The 25,194-nt window shown below is 42.7% G+C and overlaps 3 protein-coding genes across 5 annotated transcripts in view; 1 reads left to right on the forward strand and 2 right to left on the reverse strand.

Annotated features, from left to right (window-relative positions):
* LOC145467897 (uncharacterized) overlaps nt 1-25,194 on the forward strand; it is a 134,281-nt gene that overhangs the window by 90,699 nt on the left and 18,388 nt on the right. The window lies entirely within an intron of this gene.
* On the reverse strand, nt 368-7,410 carry LOC145467934 (uncharacterized). 2 transcript variants are annotated; one of them, XM_081451571.1, is made up of 7 exons: nt 7,331-7,410; nt 4,556-5,824; nt 3,883-4,123; nt 3,362-3,487; nt 2,741-2,824; nt 2,031-2,129; nt 369-1,622 (listed from the first exon to the last, which is right to left on the reverse strand). In XM_081451571.1, the coding sequence occupies exons 1-6, from the start codon at nt 7,349-7,351 to the stop codon at nt 2,032-2,034; spliced, it is 1,839 nt and encodes a 612-aa protein (XP_081307697.1). In that variant the 5' UTR covers nt 7,352-7,410; the 3' UTR covers nt 369-1,622; nt 2,031. The 2 variants fall into 2 exon arrangements, with proteins under 2 accessions (XP_081307698.1, XP_081307697.1); XM_081451572.1 differs by having other exon boundaries at nt 368-2,129.
* LOC145467891 (uncharacterized) overlaps nt 7,344-25,194 on the reverse strand; it is a 41,704-nt gene continuing 23,853 nt past the window's right edge. The window contains exons 23-31 of one of the 2 annotated variants that reach the window (XM_081451515.1): nt 24,659-24,725; nt 24,239-24,324; nt 23,525-23,651; nt 22,686-22,727; nt 12,922-13,029; nt 12,445-12,484; nt 11,630-11,727; nt 8,564-11,402; nt 7,344-7,410 (exon numbers count right to left, since the gene is read on the reverse strand). In XM_081451515.1, the coding sequence (XP_081307641.1) occupies nt 10,677-11,402; nt 11,630-11,727; nt 12,445-12,484; nt 12,922-13,029; nt 22,686-22,727; nt 23,525-23,651; nt 24,239-24,324; nt 24,659-24,725 (1,294 nt within the window). In that variant the 3' untranslated portion in view covers nt 7,344-7,410; nt 8,564-10,676. Of the gene's footprint in view, nt 7,411-7,794; nt 11,403-11,629; nt 11,728-12,444; nt 12,485-12,921; nt 13,030-22,685; nt 22,728-23,524; nt 23,652-24,238; nt 24,325-24,658; nt 24,726-25,194 lie in introns of those variants that run through there. The other variant, XM_081451514.1, reaches the window with a different exon arrangement.

Here is a 25,194-nt window from a genome sequence, read left to right on the forward strand (position 1 = left end):
TGCCTCCATCTCACACCGGTATTACTCTGTTAATAAAACAAATAGACGGCAAGACTGATCCGTACGACTGTCAGAGCGAGACACACCTGAATTTTTGGTCAGGTCATAAATAGGGTAGGGAAAATCGCAGATTTTGATCATGAACTCCCACTCAATTTTTTTGGGAGTATCCCCCCCGGAACAAAAGCTGGACTTACAGGAAGTAAATGCTGTTTTTATTTATGTGCCACGTTTTCCTCCATCAGGGACATTTAAACTTAAGCGAAACTTAACGCCACAGAACAAACTGTTAAGATACTATCGGATTCATACAATTAATTAAGTCAAGTTGAAGACGAGTACAAACTTAACTGTATAACAAGCAGTTTTATTATTTTTGTTTTGCTTTTTATAATATTTTAATAATTACTCAGGTCTCGCTCGAAAAACGTCTTCAAGACGCCATTACTGATCAGTTGAAGGCGCGAGTTAGTGGTCTAGCTAGGCAAGCTCCAGTTCTGTTATACCAAAGCAATATTTATTTACTTTTAGTTTTACTGAGCAGAAATATCGCAAGATCGTACCCAAAATTTGAAACTTTCAAGCATCCGTTATTGCAACTTTACAGTGTTTACTTCTATAGAGGAAAAACAGTTCTGGCCAAAAACCATCAATTTTGATTGATGCAAATCAACATGTACCATTTTCTATGCGGGTTTCAGTCGGTCATGCGTGGCTTACTCGCTTAGCAACAAATTGGGAGTGCTTTTATGATTTTTCTTAAGGTCGGCACACACCAGGGGACATGTTGCAGAGGCAGTTTTTCTGGCGTGACATGCCCGTTTTTGCAAAACATTTTTGCCAAAATTTGTCCTCGGAACATGATGCATGGAACAGTGAAATTCAGCTGGTTTGAATTCATGTGTCATGAAATAGCGACAAAATGGCCTCAATTTTCAATGTCGCATCTTGTGCACTGCTCTTGCAACCTGTCCCTGCTACAACATAGAAATGAACCAAACTCCACTTTGGGCACACCACCTTGCGTTAACGTGCGTTCCATGAGTACACACAAAGGAGCTTTTCTCCGCCTCAAGCCCCAGAAAGACTTCTTTTTGTCCCAGAAACATGTCCTTTAGGGTGTGCCGACCTTTGTTTGAGATTAGGTGACTTTCTAGTTACTTCATGATCAATGAAATGAATCAGTAAAGACGCCGGACGGCAAGTACTTATTTTTGCTCCTGAGATTGCCCAATCGTCGTTCGTTCTTCCTTGATGAAACATATAATACTTGGATTTCTGCAGTTGTCGGTTTTTACCCAAAAAACGCAAACAATCCCAATACGATTTAAGGTATCCTCAAAATCGTATGTACAATTACTCATCATGTTTCATGCTACGCCATGAAAGCTAAATTGCTGACTGTTAAACTTGTAATGCTGTTTAATAAATGCCTAGTGATTGTCTAGATTTTATGATTAGTTATCACTAGTATCACCTATTTAATAAATGTTTATAATAGATCTCTCTTCATATTCTTCGTATGAGAATATGCTTCATTGTCTCTGTGGTTAAACGGCACCACATCTCTTGATCTTGATTTCACTTCATGACGCCAGTTATTGAAACTGAAGTAGCAATAGCTGCAAAGGAATCAGATAATAGCTGACAAGAGTATAGACAAAAACCTAATCTGCCCAAGACTCCTGTAGGGCTTAGGCGGGGAAAAGTCAAATTCAGTTTAGTTCATGCCCCTATATGGCCCTAGATATATTAGTGATTGTCGTTTGCAAATATAAATTTGCGGAGTTTTCTCCTTTCATAGACTTTGGCGTTTCACCGGCCCTTATACCCAGTCGCTTATGTTTTGTTGCCTAATGGGGAAAGGAGAGGGCGTTTCTGATCTCCCCTCGAAAATTCAATACAAGTTAAACTAGCAATAAGCACTGTACATCGGAGAAAAATAAATAGTAACACTGATTTACCGAACCACTTGGGGTGATAGAAGTGATATCAAGATGTTTTAAAAAAGTGCATGCATTGTACTGTACCTTATCCTTTCCTGGCCTCAAAACCCTGTGGATTCTCAAACAGTCCTCGCAAATTTTTGACAATGCCTCGTGGAGGACCCGTTAACTCCTCCCTTCGTCCTTAAGAAAACAAAAATTAAATCTCAATGGAGATTCCTCCATGACAAAAATAATTTGGTAGCCTTTCATTTTTACGAATTCACCGCAACACACAAAGTACATATCGTCCTCTTCATCATTTCTTTTCTGCACATAGTGTTTTCGAGTGGTCATCGTCGAATTTATACAATATATCAGTTATAATAAAAATAAATAGCTAATATTTTAAATACGTTTGTCACTCTAAACGTGGGTCTTCCAGGTCCATTTTATAAACAGGCAATGACAAAATATTGCTGAGTAAAGAAAACCCAATTTTTTCAATCTAAATTGGCAGGAGACAGCCTTGATGGTTAGCGTGCAAGGGTGGCCGAAACGTTGAACTCGGGACTAACAAAAACACCGAACATTAGTTAATGGCTGGATTGAAGAACTTCAATGTAAGACCGCTGTGTGCCATTTTCTCTACTTACTCGACCACACAATCTATCATGGAGTCTGTCTCCCGTATCAGATACTGTTTACTGTATCTGATACGGGAGTATCAGTATACAGTATCTGATATCCGTATCAGATACTGTTTACAATCTCCCGTATCAGATACTGTTTACAATAGTTTCTAAAATGTGTACCAGGTTCTCGGGCTCTCTCTGCTGACGATTGATCTTGTTCAAAGATCGCTTTGTACCTGCGTACGCTGACAGGCGATCCATCAACTACAAAAGGGGAGAAAACGTTGTTTGTGTAAACTGTGACATAAGTAATAGGAGGTTTGGACTTTTGCGTGCGTCATTTTGGTGTACGCTGAATAACATGCAACCTTTTGGGGAAACTTACGTCACTTTGATCAAAAAACTTAAATTTAGCCACAAAGCTCATATGAAGCCTGAGCTAAACTCCGCCCAAAGCATTGTTTTGAACCGTTAGGAGTATATCTACTTCTCTTGATACTTATCTCTGGCCGGTGGAAGAGGGTTTCTTTTTCCCCTTCAAGTTGCATAAACAATCTAGGAGCAATTGCCATCAGTTTAGGAGATATCTTTGCAGACGTATGTTAAATCGAACTGATGCGCGGTTGCTAAGTCACTGAGGCGATACGAAGACCTGGAAAACTCATGATACTGCTTAGCAACTTCTCTGGCAAAAATATCGGGCTCAATCAACTATTACTTATAGGTCGATAAAGGGAACGGTTTTCGCAGCGCGCGAAGATAATTATTCTCTGAATGTTACGTCAAATTAAACGCAGATACCTGCGTCGGTGTCATTCTTTACTGTTTTAGAGAACACTGGACCTCCTCGATCGAACATTTTTCCGAGCTCTTTCACTCTTCCAGCTAGGTCTGACTCGTCGCTTTGTCCTTGGGAACTGATATAGACTTCAGGGAGTAATTCAGCCGGAGAGACATAAAAGAATACGTGTCATCAGTACAAAACACAATGAAAATGGGGCGAGTGCGGAGGTATGGCATTCCTCCAGAACTATTTTGTAACTCCAAACATTTTCTATGCATTGTGGTCATTCCTTATCGTTGTGAAAAGGTCAGGAAGCTACTAAGGGCCCTTCTCCAACTAACCTTGTTATCAAGATCAGGGAGCTCTAAATGGTTTGCTCCCTGCAGGTCATACTTGCTCCAAACCCCCGCTCCAAGCCCATACTAAGTCTTGTCCTTTCAGTTTGAAACGTGTGAAAAAAAAATAGCTGGTTGCCTTTTTATTACGTTATAGCACCAAGATTTTTCTGTTTTGTCAAACACTTTCATATATTTCTTACCAGAATATTCTTCATCCTGGGCTTCACTGTTACCCTCCGCGTCCTCTCCTTCGGGAATAGTGTCAAGATCTGCACCGCCCTCGTCATCACAAGTGTGTTTATCGTTGATTTCTACGATGGCGGCAGTTTCATCGTTACTGTCTTCCTCTGTATCGTCACTTTGACAGTTGTCATCATCTTTCCCCTCTTCTTCCACGTGTTTATTCCCCTGGCTTTCAAACTCTTGAACCGGCCCATTAAACTATAGGCAAAAATTTATTTTCTTCATCAGTCAGGAGTTCAGCACAATGAAGAAAAAGGATCCATTTGCAAGTCAAAAGTAATAAGTCCGCTGCAATTATATCGGGCGCTCGACCAACATTTTATCATTTGCAACAAGATCATGTTTAAACTTCAATCCGGTTTTGGAGGCTCCCAAGGAAAATCAAAGAGAAAAAGAGGATTGGGGCAAAAGAGAGAGATCAGAGCGTGCGAGAACGTTGGGGAATAGAAAAGAGGGCTTTATATTTCCTTTTCTAGGACTCCACAGGCTTACATTTTCCTTACAATAAAATATCTTCGCGCGCATTTGTAAAAAGAAGCCTCCGCGAAGAAAGCAACTTATGACAACTGCCTAGTTAACATTCATACAGCGGATTGATTACCTGACGGTTTCTTTCTAATATATCCTTACCGTTTTCCTTCTTTCTTCGTGTTGGTCATCTGTTTCATTAAAAGACCTGTCCTCTATAGTAAATTCTTGTTCCTCCCGGTCAAGTTTATCTCCGTCGTTATCTTCGGATGTTACACTTTTTCCGTCACGGCCGTCAAACGATTCAGCAACAGAACCCACCTCACCGATGTCTAGAGGTGGTGAAGCCACCTGTACTTTCAGAGAATCCGAGTGCTTAAGACTGCACTCATTCGTGGTCTCTATGTCTATTTCTTCATCATGCTCATAGTCATCATCTGTCTCGGCCAACTGAAGACTGCTTTTGCTATGAGTTGCCTGCTGTCCATCCTCTTCCGTAGTTTCCTGTTCTTCAACTTCTACTTCTTCTTTTAATGAGCTCCCTTCCTGCATTTCATCGTACTCATTTCCTTCCTCATCTTCTTCCTCATCATCTTCTGCTTGAGCCAGCTGTGGCGAGCCTACACTATAAACCTCTGGAGTATGCTTGGAGTTCTCGCTTGCAGTATTTTCCTCTTCCTTCCCCTCTTCTTCCTCCAGGTCCTCTTCGTCTTCTTCCTCCTCTTCCTGTTCTTCTTTCTCATACTGCTCTTCGACATAACAATTAACTTTTACCCTCTGGTCTTCTTCCTCAATGTTACCATCTTCATCTTCATCTGACTCCTCTTCAGACAACGTTATGTCGTCTTCTTCTAAAACCTCCTTCTGAATTGTTTGGTCAGGAATTTCTTCTTCTGCTCTGGGAGAGCCAAGCTCATCTGATGACTCATCAGCGACAATGATCTCATTATCGTTGTCGTCCTCTGCGGTTTTCTCTTCTTTCTGAGATGCCTCCTCAAGCTGAAAATTCATGTATTCCGGAGCCACAAGAGTTCTTCCGTAGTATGGTACTGGAGGAGCACGGTCATCTTCATTTGTTTCAGCAGCTGCTCTGTCATTGTAATTTTCCTCTCCATTGACCTGACCGTCGTCGATATCATCTTTTACATTTCCCTCATCGTGTCGATCATCATAGCTGTGTGGATCTTCACGGTGTATTTCATGGATGCCGTTGCCGTTGATGGCGTTACCGATGATTTCATGATGTTGGTGGCTATTTTCTTTGGCGAGTGAGGTATTCTCAGATGTTTCTTTTAAGGAATTTTGTTTTGGGCTTACCTCTTCATATTCATCGTCGTGATCTTTAGCATCTCCCTTGAAATCAGACGGCTCAGTTTCGTCTGATGAGAGGATGTCTCTTGATTCCACATTTGTGCGCCATTCTCCGACATTCTTCAATGAAATATACGAAGATATCACAATTACTTTTATTGATAAGAAATCAGTTTCTTCTAATATTAATACATTGTTCAATCTTAGATAAGGGGAATATAAGGAATAATCAACTAGACGTGAAGAATTCCTCAATCAATTTAGTTTTTAATTCAGTACTTGTATTTGCTTAAATAGAGATGATTGCCTTAGGTTTGGTATTAAAAGTAATACTCGAACTGTTGCTCTATATAGAGCGCTGACGAGAATACGTGCAAAATTTAGAGGCAACTGTTGGACCATTTGGATCAAGGATTATACCGAACTGAAATATACCATGTTCCTCTTTATTATCCTCTTCGCACTCTACACAAGGTGCTTTCGACATTGCTGTTCCTAGCAGTATGCAAGAAGTATGTTAAATACAAACCTATCATAGTAAATGGCCTTAGCTCGGCACACAAGTTTCACTGTCATGCCTTGTGTGCGGAATGTCCTATTTCTACTCCCGTCGGGGACTCAGAATTTTTCTGCGTCCCGCATATTTCTTATCTGAAAACTCTAAAGGCTTAAATTTATACGTGGTACTGTTTATAGGCATAGCACAACCGTGCTCTTGCAAACAGCGCAAAGAAAGTTCCGAAGTACCGAGTACATTAAGAACGCAACCCAGACGCATGCGCAATATTAAGAACAGGCTACCTTTCATTCCGCGCGAATTTACGCTATTATTCTGTGAAGACTAACAATCAACATTAACAAAGAAAGGAAAATATGTAAATAGCGTGAATGCTCGCGCCAAACTGAGCTTGTATGTTTGTTTTGTTGTTTACATCCGTGTTACACGAGTATAATTATTCGTATGGAATTTAAAACGCTCTGCAATTTTTCTCGAACACCATCTGTATGCATCATAAATTGATGAGCTTTTAATTATAAGGTCAAACATTTAGCCTGTGAATTACCTCCAGGTATTCATTACTCTTTTATTCGGCTTACATCCATGCCACCAAATGGACATTTCTGTTTGAGACCAAGAAGTGATTATTATACCGTCGGTTTTGGGCGTTGAGCACTTTTTTAAGCAATATTTTTACTGGTTTATGTATTGCAATATTTTACGTATTTTAGCCGACAACTTAAGTGCTAGTGATCATGAAACCCATGAAAACTGCAGAGTGTAAGCATATAACTTAATACAAAGTGAAGTGTCTCGAGAAGGTAGAAAAAAGGAAGTACGGATGTGATGAAAGTTTAGATCACTTTTACAAGAGACATTTACAGCGTTATCTACAATGTATAATCAGGATCTATAATGCTTACAAATCATCTTTCCTTTTTATGTTTCTCGAATATCATCTCTCCGCTTGAATATTTCATTTTCATTCGGAAGTTTGGAATTCATTATAGACCAAAGGCAAGAATCAACAAAAGAATCATGACCTAGCCCATATTAGGCAAAATTAATATGGTACACGTGTGTAGCGGTAGGTATAAGGACTTTGATCAAAGTAAACTAAATTTTACCTCGTACAAAGCTGATGCCATGTTTGTCGACTTGTCCACCACTGCAGCAACTCCAGTTTAAACAGATGGTTTGCGGAAACCTTTTCAGGAAAGACAAAGAACTAAATGTCAGAAATATCACGTTTCAATGTTTACGGTAGCGTGCAGAAATTTATAACTATCTTTTTAGACGGACGGACAGACAAGTGAATGCAAACAAGAATATCGACTATACCCACTGTTCGTTCACCGCTTTGTTTGACTGAATGAGTCATGCGAAAACTGCATTGCGGTTTCATAAAAAAACCAGAAAAATATACATTTTCATGATCTGCCGGTGACGCAACGCCTGTATTTAAACATGACTCTTTCAATTTAATTTCAGATTCTCATTTTGTTTTGTTTTTTTTTTTTTTTGGATCTGAACCAAAGCGTGTTTCATTCCAACAGGTGTGGCCATTTATGTCAAAATTTATTGTCAACAATGTTTCTTTGGAACTTGACTTGAACGCTTTTATTGCGAGAGAAATGAAGTTTCTTAAGTCTGCGTATAAGCGTAGCTGACATTTGAATTAACGAATTTGGCTGAGTGAGTATAAAACTTCGATGTACGTACATTAGCTTGACAAAGCCGTACGACTTTTTCTCAATACTTTGGTGTTTGCCGCGATCCATATCGAACAAAGAAATTAACACGCATTATTTATTCAATGAAAAGACTTCGACAGAGCTTGGGACACATTCAAATGTTGAAGCGAAAGACGAAGAAGTTGAATTCACAGCTTGAATTGTTTGTTTCTTTGCTCCTAAAAGTAGAATAAGGGCATCATTGCGATGCTGCCCAATTTCTTGTGCTCAAGAATTGTCATTTTGCCGAATTGGTTCTCTTAAAATACACAAAGAAGTAGCTGTGAAAAACATTTTGGTCAAAATTTCAGTTTTCGTTTATTTCAGTGTCCTGACCACACCACGTGTACTATAAATCAAAACGGCATACATGTATATAGAACTCCATGTGCGTATACACGAGGAAACTCGTCGTCCATTCAGTCATACAATCAAACGGCGATGAACTGAATTTTGATTGACTGTTTCTAGCTGTTTCTGACGCTGACTGCTATAATCTTTAAGTTGATTTCAAGCACAGCGTGATACAAAATTTTAAACTTCCTTAAGGAAAAATAGACAACGAAATAATCTTCTTACGAATTAGAAAAAATATATATACAAAAATGTAAAGGTGTTAAGACTTACCTTCGTTCAGCACGCGGTTCGACATGAGCAGACAATAAACTGTCACTGAGGCAAATGAGCCAGATTCAAATTACTAACTACTAAAATTATTCATTTGTTTATACGAGAGACGTTACTTGGACCAATTATGACGATCTTTTAGAATGATCTCTGAAAGAGTAAAGCCAAAACATTTTCGCGTCGACTCAGTAAAATCCTTTGTTGAATTGCCGTCGCATTTTTGAGCAGCTGTTTTCGGAAATCTGCGATGGAAACTGACTTTATCTTCACACGGATTTATTTATGATAATAGGACTGGAAAATAATGCTCATTTCTACCTTTTTTAAGGGTGAACTCCTCTGGAGAATTTTATATACCTTAAAAACAGTAAAAGTCTGCGAAAATCTCCTGGCGGTCTTCCCATTAATATTTCAAAGCTAAACTTTTAATGTTTTAATGGAAAAAACTGAAATATGCTTGGCTGGATTCAGGAACCATTCTGATAAATTGCCGCATTTTTACTCCAAGAACTGGTCTTCAACCGTTAATTTCAACATAGCGAATTCTCACAGAGCTTAAAAATTGTAAAATCATTTGGCCATAACTTTTAAGATTAATAAAAAGTGTGGGATATTGCCCTCGAAAGTGCGGCTTTTAGGCCATCGTAATAGCCAATGAGGCGAATCTCGTAAATCGTTACCGTCCGTGGGTCTGCTGAATACACTTTCCTATGGGATCAAGGTATGAAGAATGCCCACCTATGAAGGAAAAAGCTGATTTATATAAGAGAGAAAACAAATGCGTAACAATACGATCACCTGTTCGGCGAAATAATGAAATATTTTATTATATTTTTTTTCCACAACAGAAACGTACTTCAAACCTACGATTTCTTAGCTTTGAATCATTTTCTTAGTTTTTTTTTTTTTGTTTTTGTTTTTTTGAATAGACCTTTAGTCTAGCCATGAACTGGTTCCTCCACAGTTTTATAATTATGCCATTTAATCGCGATTTTGAACTTAATAGCAAAATAGATAAATAATTAAGTGTTTATTTAAACTGAATTAAAGTGTACCCTCAAGGTTAGCTTGATGGCCGAGGAGAATGTATTTTACTGGCTTGCAATGTTCCCCGTAAGTTGACGGAACTGTCTACGACAAAATGTAGTAAAGTTTACTATTGTTTTCTACTTTTATTCTAGTTGTAAAATTTATATTATGTGTTTCTTTCTTAGAGAAATAGACGCAGTGACTGGCACGGTCATTTGCAAGATAAGAACTATAGATTTTAGTCCTAAAATAGTTCCTTTCTTTCTTGTTTACTGCACTCAATTACCATTCTATAGCTAAATAATCATAATAAGTTTTGGACATATTTATTTGACTGAAAGAAAAGAAAAAAAACTAAATAACTATACCAAGTTTTGGACAAATTTATCTGACTGAAAGAAAATAAGAAAATCGTGGTGGATGCCTTTATCCACAACTACGAATATTTAGCGAGTTGCATTACACCCTCCTATTTGTCGGGTTTTCTTGATAGATTCTATACAATAAAGATGCCTGAGAGAGGACTGACCGATATGACACCGACTTCGCTATTCCACACTATAAAGGAATTATACAGCGTCGATATTCTCTCAGTACAGCTCTCGCTTTTAGTTATGGAAATATAGTCTATTTAGTGTTAACTATTTCTAACTCTCTTTCCGTGGAGTTCTGTAATGCTTTGCTTTGTTGTTAATGCACGTGGTGTGAATTATTCCAACCTAGTACATCTACTCTATGTGAGTAGCCATGGCATTATTGCATTTATTCTTTTTTTTATCTAAATAATTACGATTATTACGTACATTAATGATGGTGGTAGGAGTAACTCAGATGAACGACGGATATATCAATGAGACATCATTCGACACGTGCCTCCCAAGTGTTCATGCAAGCTCCATACAGTCCGTTGTTCGTTGTTATGCATCTTATTTGAATTCAAGGTAAAATAATGGTTGTCGGCCATTTACTTACCCGAACATCTCAGAAACGTTTCCTTTAGGGAAATAACATTTTTGTGGTAAAGTCAAGCGTTAAAGCAATTCGTATCGAGGTCATCCAATAAAGATCTCAGTTAGTAACAGATTCATGTTTCGTTATCACTTGCTTTGTCGTTTGTTGCAAACCCTACTTCTTCAAAAACAGACCCGGAATCGTCTTCCAGCTCTGAATTGCCATTCTCGAATGTTGAAATACTCATTCTGAAGTCACTGCTTATGACACTACTCTCACTTAGTGCGATTTGCGCAGGCCTAGTGGAAGTTAAGACACGTGAATCTTGACCATACCGATAAACTCGTCGCGTTGTAGAAGTGTATTGCATTTGATAATTGGACTCGAGATCGAAATCAGCCGAAAAATCGAGCGACTCATTTTCATCCTCTACACGTACTTTCTTAATTTGCTGCATTGAATCGTGATTGGTCAAATTAACCCCGTGCCAACTTCCGTGACAGCGCTGATATGACGACTTCTTCATTTCATTCTGTTCATTGTCGTGTGACAGTTCTTCTCTCTGACTGTAATAGGGGGTGTAGTCCAAGTCTGAAACGCAAATGAGCTTCTTTTCAAATGGATTAGAAATGGTCGAATGCTTGGTACTATTCACCTTCCCCTTGCGAATGTTGATCAAGCTCGAAGATATATCTTCAAAGAAAACGTCATCAGACTCAGCACTTTCGTCATCATGGTATTCGCTTTCTCCTTCATCGCTTTCGCTAACGTTGTTATCCTGGCATGTTTTTGAGCACTCATCTGCATTTTCCTCGCTGGCCTTTGACAATGATGGGATTTGCAGGTTGCAGTCCAAGCCCTACAATTTTTGACAATAAAGGTTATGTGTATGCTACAAACGAAAAAAGGAAACAAAGGAAAAGTAAATGATGTTCTCGAGTAACTGCTCTGGTCGGTGTCGGTGCTAAAGTAAACGAAAGTATGTCCTCTGAAGGCTTCATAGTCCAAGGAGCCTGGCTATGGATGTGCATCTAGGTACTTAAAATGGCAGAAATGAGAATACTAAGATATTAAGGGAGTCCTTGCCTCGATTAAATCTTGATCAGCAAACATAACTCTACTGACTCTAGGGATACTGCGTGTCTCTACTGTTACAGTATCATCACCGTGGGAGATCCTCTTCTCTAAAAAGAACAACAAAGAAATAATAAGATACTTTAAATGATTAATTACGAAGACAAGGAAGTTTCATGGAACGATAATTAGCCTTTGTTTTAGAAGGGATCCAAAAAGCCAACCCCACGTCCTTGTCGTGGATCCTGGGCAACGCCAATGACGGCTAACGGGGCTCTGGTCAGTACGAAAATCGATAACCTACGTTCTAGACTAGACGGTGTAGGTTAGGAAAAGATACGCTATAGCTACCTGTGTCACTGGACAGGGTGCGGGGTGGAGAAAATGTAAACAAAAGTCATTGTCATAGCCCTTTTTTATCTCGACCAAGTTCTGGACCGGAAAGCAACAATGGTAACTTAATCAGTACTCCAGAAACACCAACGATAATTTTGTCATTGTTATTTTTGAAGTCCTGCACTATTTTGGAAGTTCAAAACGGTACAGGAACCGAATAATCACAAGTGGTCTCAAACGCAAAAATGGTCGCTGAGCTAAGTTAGCAAGTTTATAAAGTTCTGCTTCGTAGCATGGCAATTTTTATTTGACTAGCTTTTTATGCTCAGGAAATTGAGCTTGAGAGAACTTATGCTCAGAACTTGAGCCGTCAGTATCAAGAGCAATTTTTGATTAGTGTCCAGCAAGGCATCCTTCAGCATAACAATCGCATTAAAATTGAGGAGTAAGATAGATTAAGGTTCGTAAGAAACAAACGTAGTTGGTTGTACCTTCCGATTCTCTGGCTTTCTTCTCGACAAATCTTGTTGTCTGTAATTCAAAAACACAATCAATTTCAGATTTATTCTAGGGATTAGTACTTCATTTTCGCTTTATTCGATCAATGATCGTTCTCTATTCGATCTATTCGTTCCGGACACCCGGTCAAAACAGGCACCAGCTCCTTTTCATAAAAATTGTTGGTGTTCTTGTCCTAAGTAATTAATTACATTTTCCCCAACAATCCATCAGCATAATTATAATTATACCAGATGTGTTAGCTGTGCCGAATCAATATTTTCATTAAGGCCATCATACCCCGTTGATTTCACTAATCTCATTTCCCTAAAAGATAAGAAAATAAACCGAGTACGGTTTGTTACATATCTGTAGCTATAGGAATACGCCGTGCTTTTTATTTCAGACGTGGATGAGGCCAACACTACTTTGCTTTGTATTCTGCATGCTCATGACTATTCTATACTTACTATAGTAGAGGGAGATTTGCAATGTCTAGTTCTCGCAATCGTTCTTTTCCGAATGTAATCCCTTCGACTTCCATGACAGAAAATGATTCGTTTGTACTCTGTGCGAATCTAGGAAAAAAGTAAAATCGGTTAAAGAAAAAAAAGTGCACTTTTACATATTTTCCTCAGGAATTCTCTTAAAGCACGCGTATTGCCAATTTTGTTGTCACTCGCTCTCACGGGTTACTTCACACACATATATAGTGAGGGTTCTGGTACAGCACTCACGCAACACAGTGCAAGCGTAACACAACTCCTCATCTGAAGATTCGGAGTTGTGTTACGCTTGCACTGTGTTGCGTTCGCTTGTGACCAGAACCCTCACTATATATGTGTGTGTGTGTGTGTGTGTGCGCAGTGCCAGAACTGCGTGTGTGTGTGCTGTGCCAGAACTGCGGCATGAGTGCTGTGCCAGAACCGTGTGCGTGTGTAGCGCAACAGCACAGCAGTTATAGCAGCGCATTTTTTTTTTCGACAACCATTTTTGGAAAAAGGACATATTTTTTGGTTGCAAAAAGTACAAGGTCTAGGATCTGCGAACAAATACCGTTTTGTAGAGAGCTATTTTACCTCGCAAGCTTGGTTGTCGAAAGTGCGCCCAATTCGAGCGCATTCTTTTTTCGACAATCATTTTTTCGACAACCATTTTTGGAGAAAGGACACATCTTTTGGTTGCAAAATGGGCGCAGGTATTTGGGGAGAACAAATTTTCGGTTGTCGAAAGTGCGCACAATTAGACAATAGATGCAAAAACAGAACAAACATGGTTTTGCAAGAAAAACCTGTGGATTTCGACAACCAAACAATAGTTCTCCAACCTTCCAATCTTGTAGCTCTATTTTTCCCAAGAGCCAAAGACGCAGCAGAAGCAGTCGAAGACGACGATGCAGCAGCAGACAAAAGCCCAGCAAATACAGCGACAAAACAAGCCTTCGAAAGCGAAGACGAAGACGCAGCAGCAGACGAAGACGCAGCAAAAACAGCGACAAAACAAACCTTCGAAAGCGAAGACGCAGCAACAGACGAAGACGAAGACTAAGACGTAGCAAACACAGCGACAAAACAAACCTTCGAAAGCGAAGAAGCAGCAAAACAAACCTTCGGAAACGCAGACGCAGCAGACACAGCAGCAGACGAAGACGCAGCAAACACAGCAAACATAGCGACAAGAGAAACCTTCCGAAGCATGGGGCTCCGATGCGAAAAAAACGTCGTAGAGCACCTTCTTCTGGAAAACGCGTACCAAAGCAACCTGTTGTCCGACATTTCCAAGGTAGACTATCTGGAAGGGAACCTCGGTAGCACGAATTTGCGCCCGCTGGAGGGTCTGCCGGCATTCGTAGACGACATATTTGTCTTTGGCTACGTTTCTCGAGAGGAGTGCGTCTTCCAGAGAGGAAAACTGTACTGCACAAGTGGGGAGAAGGGGGCGGCAAAACTAGTGGTGGCGAGCATCGCGAACGCTTTGGAAAGAGCCCTGGGGAAAAGGGGCTACATGCAGACGTCCCTCGTGCACACGGTCGCGGTCGGAGAAGCTGCAACCAGCACAATCCGCGCAACAATTGCGAAAATCGAGAAGGACACACTCTACAGGGCGAAAGGAAAATGGAAAGAAATCCACCCGAAAAAAGAGATTGCCGGGTATTTCGTGGCGAAATGCGATGTTTCCGAAATCCCTCTGGAGGATATCCACAGCAGTCTGCATGTTTTCGAAAAATGTCTGGAGGGCTATGGCTACGGAATCTACAGCATAGACTACACGCATTATTTTTCAGGAGTTCTGGATCGCGAAGCGCTTGTGGCCCACCTTGGTTTTCGAAAGGCGGGGGATTTCTGCACAGCAATCGCCGAAGAACAGCCGACGATTCTAGAAAACACAAAAACCGTCGGGAAGCACGTCTGCACCTGGATAGCGACACCGGAGGAAGGGCGCACAGCACGCACAAAAATATACAACAAAGTCGTGTCGAATTTCGAGGCAGGAGAAATCCGCGAACCTGTTGGCGGCCATCTGGCAGACTACGCCGACTGCCCCAACCCACACCTCCGCCAAACCTTCCTACACCCGGACGTGCAAGCCCGAGGGTGCACACGCATCGAAGTCTCTCTGTACGCGCCCCCACGGTACGAACTTTCGAGCAAGAAAGCCACAGACTACATCGGGAAAGTCTTGGAGCAAGTTTCCACCAAAGACGAGAAGGACGGCGTATTCGTGGTCCAACCACCCAGCAAACAGTGGCAAAACCTTGCCAAAAACCTGGATCGGTGTCTGGTTCTCGCGGACAGACCGCAAGGAAATATCTTTGTTGGCTGGTACGCGCACACAGGGACAGGAAGAATTTCGGGGATCCACGTACGCCCTACACCAGCGAAAGTGCGAGACGAAGCAAAGTGGGAAAAAGCTATCTTGTGGGCCGCGGGGGACTTTGCCTTTCGAAACTGTCCAATTTTTCGGGTAGACATCCTGTCCGCAGACGAAGAAGGGGTGGAGCTAGGCCCGTTCCGTTGCTACACGAAAGACGAAAACGCTCGCACAATACTCGCCGCGAGCAAAAAACCAACACAGCTCCACCCAAACGGGGGCGACCCGTCGGAGCTTCTGCCGCCAACAGACAAAGTTGTGTGGGAATGGCGGGACAAAAAATGCCACGCAATCGGCAACGATTCTTCGAAATACGAGCTCCAAGAAATACAAGAAATCGCAGAACAGCGCAAAATATCCGCACTTTCGACAAGAAACAGAGGAAAAGTTCTTGCAGAGATTTGGCACGCCCGCACAGCCGAGGAGTGGAGACGAGAGATTCGGCAAAGAGAAGAAAAACAGCGAAAAAAAGAGGAGGAAGCGGCAAAGGCTCGAGTAGCGGAAATTGCCAACCTGCGAAAGTACACCGAGGCGAAGAAAAAAATCCAAGCAAAAAGCTGGGAGATTCGTGCAACAGTGGTTGGCACTCTGTCTGGTGCGACAAAAAAAGTTGTGGAATTGCCAGCAGGCAGAAAATGGGATGTCCTAGGTTTTCGAGGCAAAGAAGACAAAGTCCGTGTTGTATTGCGGCATGGGAAAGAAGCGGCAATTGCTGTTTGGGCGACAAAAGGTTTGCAAAAAATCCTTCTAGAATGTGTGGACAGCTTCCGTTCGGACGAGAAAGACAGCACTGGTCGGCAGCTTTTCTGGCTAGTCTCTTTCACAGGTGTCGAAAAATTGGGAGGGTTCGGTGCTGCGAATCGAACCTTCGAAAACTTTCAAAAACTGGGAAGGAAAAACCATCGTGTGGAACCCCATACAAGTGGTATCCGCGCCAGACAGCGGAAGACTTGCATTCTTGCGGGCTCTAGGATCAAAATGCGAGGAGTACGAAGCCCTTCGTGTGGAATTGGCCAAAACCTGTCTGCAGAAAATCCCCGCGCCGGGAAACAAAACGACGAAAAAAACAACAGACTTGCCGGAAGGGGAGTACATATGCAAACGTTTCGCTACTACAACCTTTCGAAACTCTTTGCGGACCATTCTGTTTTTGCTCCCGCTCGGAGAGGATGGGGAACCGGCAACAGACGAAGAAACTCCAACACACGGAGTCTTTCTAGAAAAAGAGATAGCGGCGATGGGCGGCATCGAAGCGCTAGAAAAAAGAAAAACCCCATTGCGTTGCTTGCTTGGTGAGGAGAAGACAACACCGAGCAAGAGAAAGTGCCGCAGAGTTGCGATAGCGTAGCCTTCTACGCGGGGACAATAGTTCCGCCTTCGAAGCAGAAAGCAGAGTCTCCATCGCAAGCAACAACAAAGAGTTCTCCAAGATTCCAGTCCAACCATTTTTTCGCTGTCTCCGTGTCGAAATGGCCTACAATGTGCGCCGATTTGTTTTCCAACGAAGAGACAAACTCGCAAAGAGCGGACCAATCCTTCCAGCAAACCTCTTTTTCTTCCAGCTGCTGGTATTTTTTCTCGCATGCACGGAATTGTTCGAAGCGGAAACGTGGAAGCTGTCCTTCTTTTCGAACAAGTTCCATTGCGTATATACTTGTGTTGCTTTTCTCAAAGCGCCGCGACACCTTCTATTCTACAACATTGCACGAACTCCTCTGCGCACAGCCAACGGCTCTTTTTTTGGTGGAAGGTACTTTTTTTCGGGTGGCGTGTCGCTCTGTGCAGCCTTCCACTCTTCCAGTTTTTGAGATCCACATAGCCACAGAAGAAGGGCAACACCACCAAACCCCAAAACAAGTCGGCCGCAGCGCTAGAAAAAAGGAAAACTCCCCTTCGCTGCTTGCTTGGAGACCAGAAGACAACACCAAGCGAGAAGAAGTGCCGCACGGTTGCTCTGGCGTAGCCTACACGGCAACAATAGTTCCGCCTTCCAAGCAGAAAACAAAGTCTCCATCGTAAGCAACAACAAAGAGCTCGCCATGATCCCAGTCCAACCATTTTTTCGCTGTCTCCGAGTCGAAATGGCCAACAATTTGCGCCGACTTATCTTCCAACGAAGAGGGAAATTCGCGAAGAGCGGACCAATCTTTCCAGCAAACCTTTTCTTCTTGCTGCAGGTATCTTTTCTCGCGTACTCGGAATTTTTCGAAGGGGAAGCAGGGAAGCTGGCATTCTTTTCGAACAAGTTCCATCGTGCATATTTTTTGCAGCCTTGCATCTTTTCAGTTTTAGAAATCATCCGCTTTGTCTGCGGGTTTTTTATCGTTTATTTTTTTCGCAGCTAGCAGGAAAAGAAAGCCAAAACCAAAAACTGCAGCCGCTTGCACAAGCAGATACAAAACAGACGTCGCCGCATTGCCAGCTCGAATTGCTGCGTTGCAGTTGTTCTCTATACTCTCCAAGATGCTAGTTTCCTTTTCTTCCACGCCATCTTTCCTTGGCAAATGTGCGGCAATTATTTTCAGGTGTTGGGATATTGCATGCACGTCTTGGCAAAGGTATCCAAACAACTCAAAAAAGGGGTCTTCTTCTTCTTCTTGGTGTTCTTCTTGGTGTTCTTCTTGGGGTTCTTCTTGTTCTTCTTGGTGTTCTTCTTGTTCTGGAGCAGAGTGTTTTGGGTCCATTTTGCCGGCTTCTTGCCAAATTCTATACAGCCTTGTTGTTCCAGTCCCGAAGCGCTCCCGGATCGATGCGATTGTCTCATCTGTTCCCCGCGCGGCAACAATTTCTCGTTTTTCTTCGGCAGAAAGATTTTTTGCAGGAGGCATGTTTGCATATATTCTAGTTTCTGCAGAATTCAAAAGAAAAGTGGTGCCTTGTTTGCGCGCGGCGGTTGTGTCGCAACATTGTTGTCTGTCGGCCGCGGTTGTGTTGCTGCTGTGCGAAAAAAAACCGCGGGATCAGTGCGAATTATTTTTTCTTGCCCACTCTTATGTGCGCTTATTAAAAACCAGTATTTCTTTTTTCAAACCAGTATTTCTCAAGAAACTTTTTAGCAATTCCTTAGAAATACTGGTTTTTAATAAGCGCGTGTAGGCTACGCCAGAGCAACCGTGCGGCACTTCTTCTTGCTTGGTGTTGTCTTCTGGTCTCCAAGCAAGCAGCGAAGGGGAGTTTTCCTTTTTTCTAGCGCTGCGGCCGACTTGTTTTGGGGTTTGGTGGTGTTGCCCTTCTTCTGTGGCTATGTGGATCTCAAAAACTGGAAGAGTGGAAGGCTGCACAGAGCGACACGCCACCCGAAAAAAAGTACCTTCCACCAAAAAAAGAGCCGTTGGCTGTGCGCAGAGGAGTTCGTGCAATGTTGTAGAATAGAAGGTGTCGCGGCGCTTTGAGAAAAGCAACACAAGTATATACGCAATGGAACTTGTTCGAAAAGAAGGACAGCTTCCACGTTTCCGCTTCGAACAATTCCGTGCATGCGAGAAAAAATACCAGCAGCTGGAAGAAAAAGAGGTTTGCTGGAAGGATTGGTCCGCTCTTTGCGAGTTTGTCTCTTCGTTGGAAAACAAATCGGCGCACATTGTAGGCCATTTCGACACGGAGACAGCGAAAAAATGGTTGGACTGGAATCTTGGAGAACTCTTTGTTGTTGCTTGCGATGGAGACTCTGCTTTCTGCTTCGAAGGCGGAACTATTGTCCCCGTGTAGAAGGCTACGCTATCGCAACTCTGCGGCACTTTCTCTTGCTCGGTGTTGTCTTCTCCTCACCAAGCAAGCAACGCAATGGGGTTTTTCTTTTTTCTAGCGCTTCGATGCCGCCCATCGCCGCTATCTCTTTTTCTAGAAAGACTCCGTGTGTTGGAGTTTCTTCGTCTGTTGCCGGTTCCCCATCCTCTCCGAGCGGGAGCAAAAACAGAATGGTCCGCAAAGAGTTTCGAAAGGTTGTAGTAGCGAAACGTTTGCATATGTACTCCCCTTTCGGCAAGTCTGTTGTTTTTTTCGTCGTTTTGTTTCCCGGCGCGGGGATTTTCTGCAGACAGGTTTTGGCCAATTCCACACGAAGGGCTTCGTACTCCTCGCATTTTGATCCTAGAGCCCGCAAGAATGCAAGTCTTCCGCTGTCTGGCGCGGATACCACTTGTATGGGGTTCCACACGATGGTTTTTCCTTCCCAGTTTTTGAAAGTTTTCGAAGGTTCGATTCGCAGCACCGAACCCTCCCAATTTTTCGACACCTGTGAAAGAGACTAGCCAGAAAAGCTGCCGACCAGTGCTGTCTTTCTCGTCCGAACGGAAGCTGTCCACACATTCTAGAAGGATTTTTTGCAAACCTTTTGTCGCCCAAACAGCAATTGCCGCTTCTTTCCCATGCCGCAATACAACACGGACTTTGTCTTCTTTGCCTCGAAAACCTAGGACATCCCATTTTCTGCCTGCTGGCAATTCCACAACTTTTTTTGTCGCACCAGACAGAGTGCCAACCACTGTTGCACGAATCTCCCAGCTTTTTGCTTGGATTTTTTTCTTCGCCTCGGCGTACTTTCGCAGGTTGGCAATTTCCGCTACTCGAGCCTTTGCCGCTTCCTCCTCTTTTTTTCGCTGTTTTTCTTCTCTTTGCCGAATCTCTCGTCTCCACTCCTCGGCTGTGCGGGCGTGCCAAATCTCTGCAAGAACTTTTCCTCTGTTTCTTGTCGAAAGTGCGGATATTTTGCGCTGTTCTGCGATTTCTTGTATTTCTTGGAGCTCGTATTTCGAAGAATCGTTGCCGATTGCGTGGCATTTTTTGTCCCGCCATTCCCACACAACTTTGTCTGTTGGCGGCAGAAGCTCCGACGGGTCGCCCCCGTTTGGGTGGAGCTGTGTTGGTTTTTTGCTCGCGGCGAGTATTGTGCGAGCGTTTTCGTCTTTCGTGTAGCAACGGAACGGGCCTAGCTCCACCCCTTCTTCGTCTGCGGACAGGATGTCTACCCGAAAAATTGGACAGTTTCGAAAGGCAAAGTCCCCCGCGGCCCACAAGATAGCTTTTTCCCACTTTGCTTCGTCTCGCACTTTCGCTGGTGTAGGGCGTACGTGGATCCCCGAAATTCTTCCTGTCCCTGTGTGCGCGTACCAGCCAACAAAGATATTTCCTTGCGGTCTGTCCGCGAGAACCAGACACCGATCCAGGTTTTTGGCAAGGTTTTGCCACTGTTTGCTGGGTGGTTGGACCACGAATACGCCGTCCTTCTCGTCTTTGGTGGAAACTTGCTCCAAGACTTTCCCGATGTAGTCTGTGGCTTTCTTGCTCGAAAGTTCGTACCGTGGGGGCGCGTACAGAGAGACTTCGATGCGTGTGCACCCTCGGGCTTGCACGTCCGGGTGTAGGAAGGTTTGGCGGAGGTGTGGGTTGGGGCAGTCGGCGTAGTCTGCCAGATGGCCGCCAACAGGTTCGCGGATTTCTCCTGCCTCGAAATTCGACACGACTTTGTTGTATATTTTTGTGCGTGCTGTGCGCCCTTCCTCCGGTGTCGCTATCCAGGTGCAGACGTGCTTCCCGACGGTTTTTGTGTTTTCTAGAATCGTCGGCTGTTCTTCGGCGATTGCTGTGCAGAAATCCCCCGCCTTTCGAAAACCAAGGTGGGCCACAAGCGCTTCGCGATCCAGAACTCCTGAAAAATAATGCGTGTAGTCTATGCTGTAGATTCCGTAGCCATAGCCCTCCAGACATTTTTCGAAAACATGCAGACTGCTGTGGATATCCTCCAGAGGGATTTCGGAAACATCGCATTTCGCCACGAAATACCCGGCAATCTCTTTTTTCGGGTGGATTTCTTTCCATTTTCCTTTCGCCCTGTAGAGTGTGTCCTTCTCGATTTTCGCAATTGTTGCGCGGATTGTGCTGGTTGCAGCTTCTCCGACCGCGACCGTGTGCACGAGGGACGTCTGCATGTAGCCCCTTTTCCCCAGGGCTCTTTCCAAAGCGTTCGCGATGCTCGCCACCACTAGTTTTGCCGCCCCCTTCTCCCCACTTGTGCAGTACAGTTTTCCTCTCTGGAAGACGCACTCCTCTCGAGAAACGTAGCCAAAGACAAATATGTCGTCTACGAATGCCGGCAGACCCTCCAGCGGGCGCAAATTCGTGCTACCGAGGTTCCCTTCCAGATAGTCTACCTTGGAAATGTCGGACAACAGGTTGCTTTGGTACGCGTTTTCCAGAAGAAGGTGCTCTACGACGTTTTTTTCGCATCGGAGCCCCATGCTTCGGAAGGTTTCTCTTGTCGCTATGTTTGCTGTGTTTGCTGCGTCTTCGTCTGCTGCTGTGTCTGCTGCGTCTGCGTTTCCGAAGGTTTGTTTTGCTGCTTCTTCGCTTTCGAAGGTTTGTTTTGTCGCTGTGTTTGCTACGTCTTAGTCTTCGTCTTCGTCTGTTGCTGCGTCTTCGCTTTCGAAGGTTTGTTTTGTCGCTGTTTTTGCTGCGTCTTCGTCTGCTGCTGCGTCTTCGTCTTCGCTTTCGAAGGCTTGTTTTGTCGCTGTATTTGCTGGGCTTTTGTCTGCTGCTGCATCGTCGTCTTCGACTGCTTCTGCTGCGTCTTTGGCTCTTGGGAAAAATAGAGCTACAAGATTGGAAGGTTGGAGAACTATTGTTTGGTTGTCGAAATCCACAGGTTTTTCTTGCAAAACCATGTTTGTTCTGTTTTTGCATCTATTGTCTAATTGTGCGCACTTTCGACAACCGAAAATTTGTTCTCCCCAAATACCTGCGCCCATTTTGCAACCAAAAGATGTGTCCTTTCTCCAAAAATGGTTGTCGAAAAAATGATTGTCGAAAAAAGAATGCGCTCGAATTGGGCGCACTTTCGACAACCAAGCTTGCGAGGTAAAATAGCTCTCTACAAAACGGTATTTGTTCGCAGATCCTAGACCTTGTACTTTTTGCAACCAAAAAATGTGTCCTTTCTCCAAAAATGGTTGTCGAAAAATAAAATGCGCTGCTATAACTGCTGTGCTGTTGCGCTACACACGCACACGGTTCTGGCACAGCACTCATGCAGCAGTTCTGGCACAGCACACACACACGCAGTTCTGGCACTGCGCACACACGCAGTTCTGGCACAGCACACACACACACACACACACACACACACACATATATAGTGAGGGTTCTGGTCACAAGCGAACGCAACACAGTGCAAGCGTAACACAACTCCGAATCTTCAGATGAGGAGTTGTGTTACGCTTGCACTGTGTTGCGTGAGTGCTGTGCCAGAACCCTCACTATATATGTGTGTACTTCATATTCTTTCTCAGAATGGGGAGTACCGATTGGGTAATAATTTAATTATATACAGTGTCTATCTCTGTGATTATGCATAAGCCATGTGACTTACCCTTTCATCGGCTAAGCAATGAAAAATAAAGATGAACAGTCCCTTGAAGCAACGAAAAAGAAAACAAATATAAGTAGTGTGAACCAAACTAGGTGGGACATAAAGAATATGTCGACCATCTCACGGTTTCTGAAAACTGACAAGAGCAGAAACCTTTTAAACGCCAATAGCACTACAACTATATAAAAGTCGCACATTCATATTTCCCTTCACTACATGTACATCTGAAACGTATACATGTACACCCCCTGTTGCAGCTGCATTTAATTTTTTGTTATTTTTTCGGTTTGTACGTGCATTCTTTCGTGATCATCGCATTCTTTTCGTTTATCTCGCTTTCACGTTATCGATATTCTGTTAGGTTTTTTCGCATAATTTTGCTTTGTTTCAGTCCCCTTTTGTATGCGTCTTTCTAGTTTATTTGTGCATTTTCATCGCGACGCTACCGTCATCTCGTTTCATTTACCGCCCTGCCGTTTTCCTTTTACGTGTTCCTTAGCTTCCTAGTCATACCACGTTTGTAAGTATCGTCTACCTTCAGCTCGTTATTTCTGTTTCTTTTATTGTATTCGTCTATAACTTGTAATTTATTTTGTTTGTAGCAATCGCTCCCTTTTCATCGCTCTCTTCGCACTCGTTAAATTGCACCTTTCGTCTTATCGATTAAAGCCAAGTAGCGCGTTGAACGTTGACTACAATACCCCCTTGCAAATTGAACAATGAATTTCCTTCTTTCTTTTATCACACTATCCCATCCAAAGTTTCTTCAATACTCTCCCCAAAGGCACTTTTTATAGGGGATAGATCAGTTATTTTCAAGGCTGTACTCCATTGTTCACCTGCAAGACGTTAAAAATATTGAAAAGATATGCCGTGACAACTGTCGCTCCCCCCACGAGAAACAGTCCAAGCAACCAGGTCGTGCCTAACAGACAGGTTAACACTGCACATGCCTTGGCCCAATACCTAACGAACATGAAAATAATGCATTTAGCTATCACTGGTTTGAGAACTTACAAACAGTCCATGACAATAACAACAGCTAATCATATTACGCAATATAACTCTACACATCCCTTGTTACAATACCTCTCCAACAAGAAAATAATGCATATAGTTATCACAATCCATGACCATAACAGAAAATCAAATTACTTATCATTTTTTTAATTATTTTAAATGAAGAGTTTTAAACAATGATTGACATAAGTAATAGTATACTCCTTTTAAACTTGTCTTTAATCTTGGTCCTGAGAATTATATAATCTAGTGGCACACCATGGCAACGCCCCATGTTGTTTGACTTCTTCAGTCTTATTAAGTTACATTTTCATCACTATTGCGAAGGGTAAACCAAGCACCGACTACTTGTCTGCATTGCAATTTACAGGGTCTTACATTTAAATCTATCTTAGCTTGGTATGTATTAGTGGCGGATCCAAAAGGGCCCGTAACCACATCTTTTACTCAGGCGCAGGGATCTTACTGTCTACGTGCACGCCTCGACCCGATGATGGTAACTCTTGTATGCCGGGGTAGTAACAGTTTCTCACCGCATTTGTGGAGGATTACGTGAAGGTTGTTGCGTAGAACGAGCCACCATTGCCTTAAATGTCATTCCCAGAAACCCTAGATTCACCTGAAAAGACAGAAAAAAGCCGAATATGTGAACGACAACTCATATGATGGTAATGCATCGTCCAGCGTACATGATTTCGTTCCGTCCGGTTGTTAATTATGCACATATGAAAGAGCATTGAAGTAGCTGAAAACGTTTTAATTATTATTACGATTTGTAATTGTTATTATATTATGTTACTCACTTGCGCAGATTTTTTACTTTCCGATCAGCTACTCTTGTGCCTAGCTCAAAAATCTCTCTACTCCCGTTAGCAATTGTTGTAAGATTTAGCGTTAGAGCAAATGAGGTGTCGGTGGAATTTGTTGTATCTTTTCTATTCTAGCAGCCTTACCAAACATATTAATAAAACAGGGCTGACAAAACTCCATATGAAACCATCTTCAACCGACAACCAGCAGCTGCCAAGAAAAACATAAATGACAAAATAAAGGTGGCAGCTGTTAATGGTTTCCACCCTTTGCGGTGCTTAAAACTGTGATGGATGATACGTCTTTTCTTATCAGGCGCTATGTTATAATAATGGTATAAAAATTCCCTATAATTGGTGAGTAAGATATATGAAGTTATTATATATGGTCATGTTCCTTATTCACCAACAGGATATTGAAAATTGCTCTAATTTTAGCTTTAAGTGCTTTTAACTTCAAACCGATAGCACTGTCTTTCATTTTTCATCATTGCCTTATGCTCAGCATGTCGAAAACGTTTTGTAAATGTTTCAAATTTAACGAGAAGGGTTCCCAACCTCCTTGAAGTTTCGAATCATACATCAAAAGAATTCAGTTTTGAACCTAATCGGATCAGAGAAAAAAAACTTTACCAACGTTTGTTGAACCCGTTACACAGAAGGACGCTAGTAAAATCGCT

This window comes from Orbicella franksi, chromosome 14 (assembly GCF_964199315.1).
Source record: "Orbicella franksi chromosome 14, jaOrbFran1.1, whole genome shotgun sequence".
Lineage (NCBI taxonomy): Eukaryota > Metazoa > Cnidaria > Anthozoa > Scleractinia > Merulinidae > Orbicella > Orbicella franksi.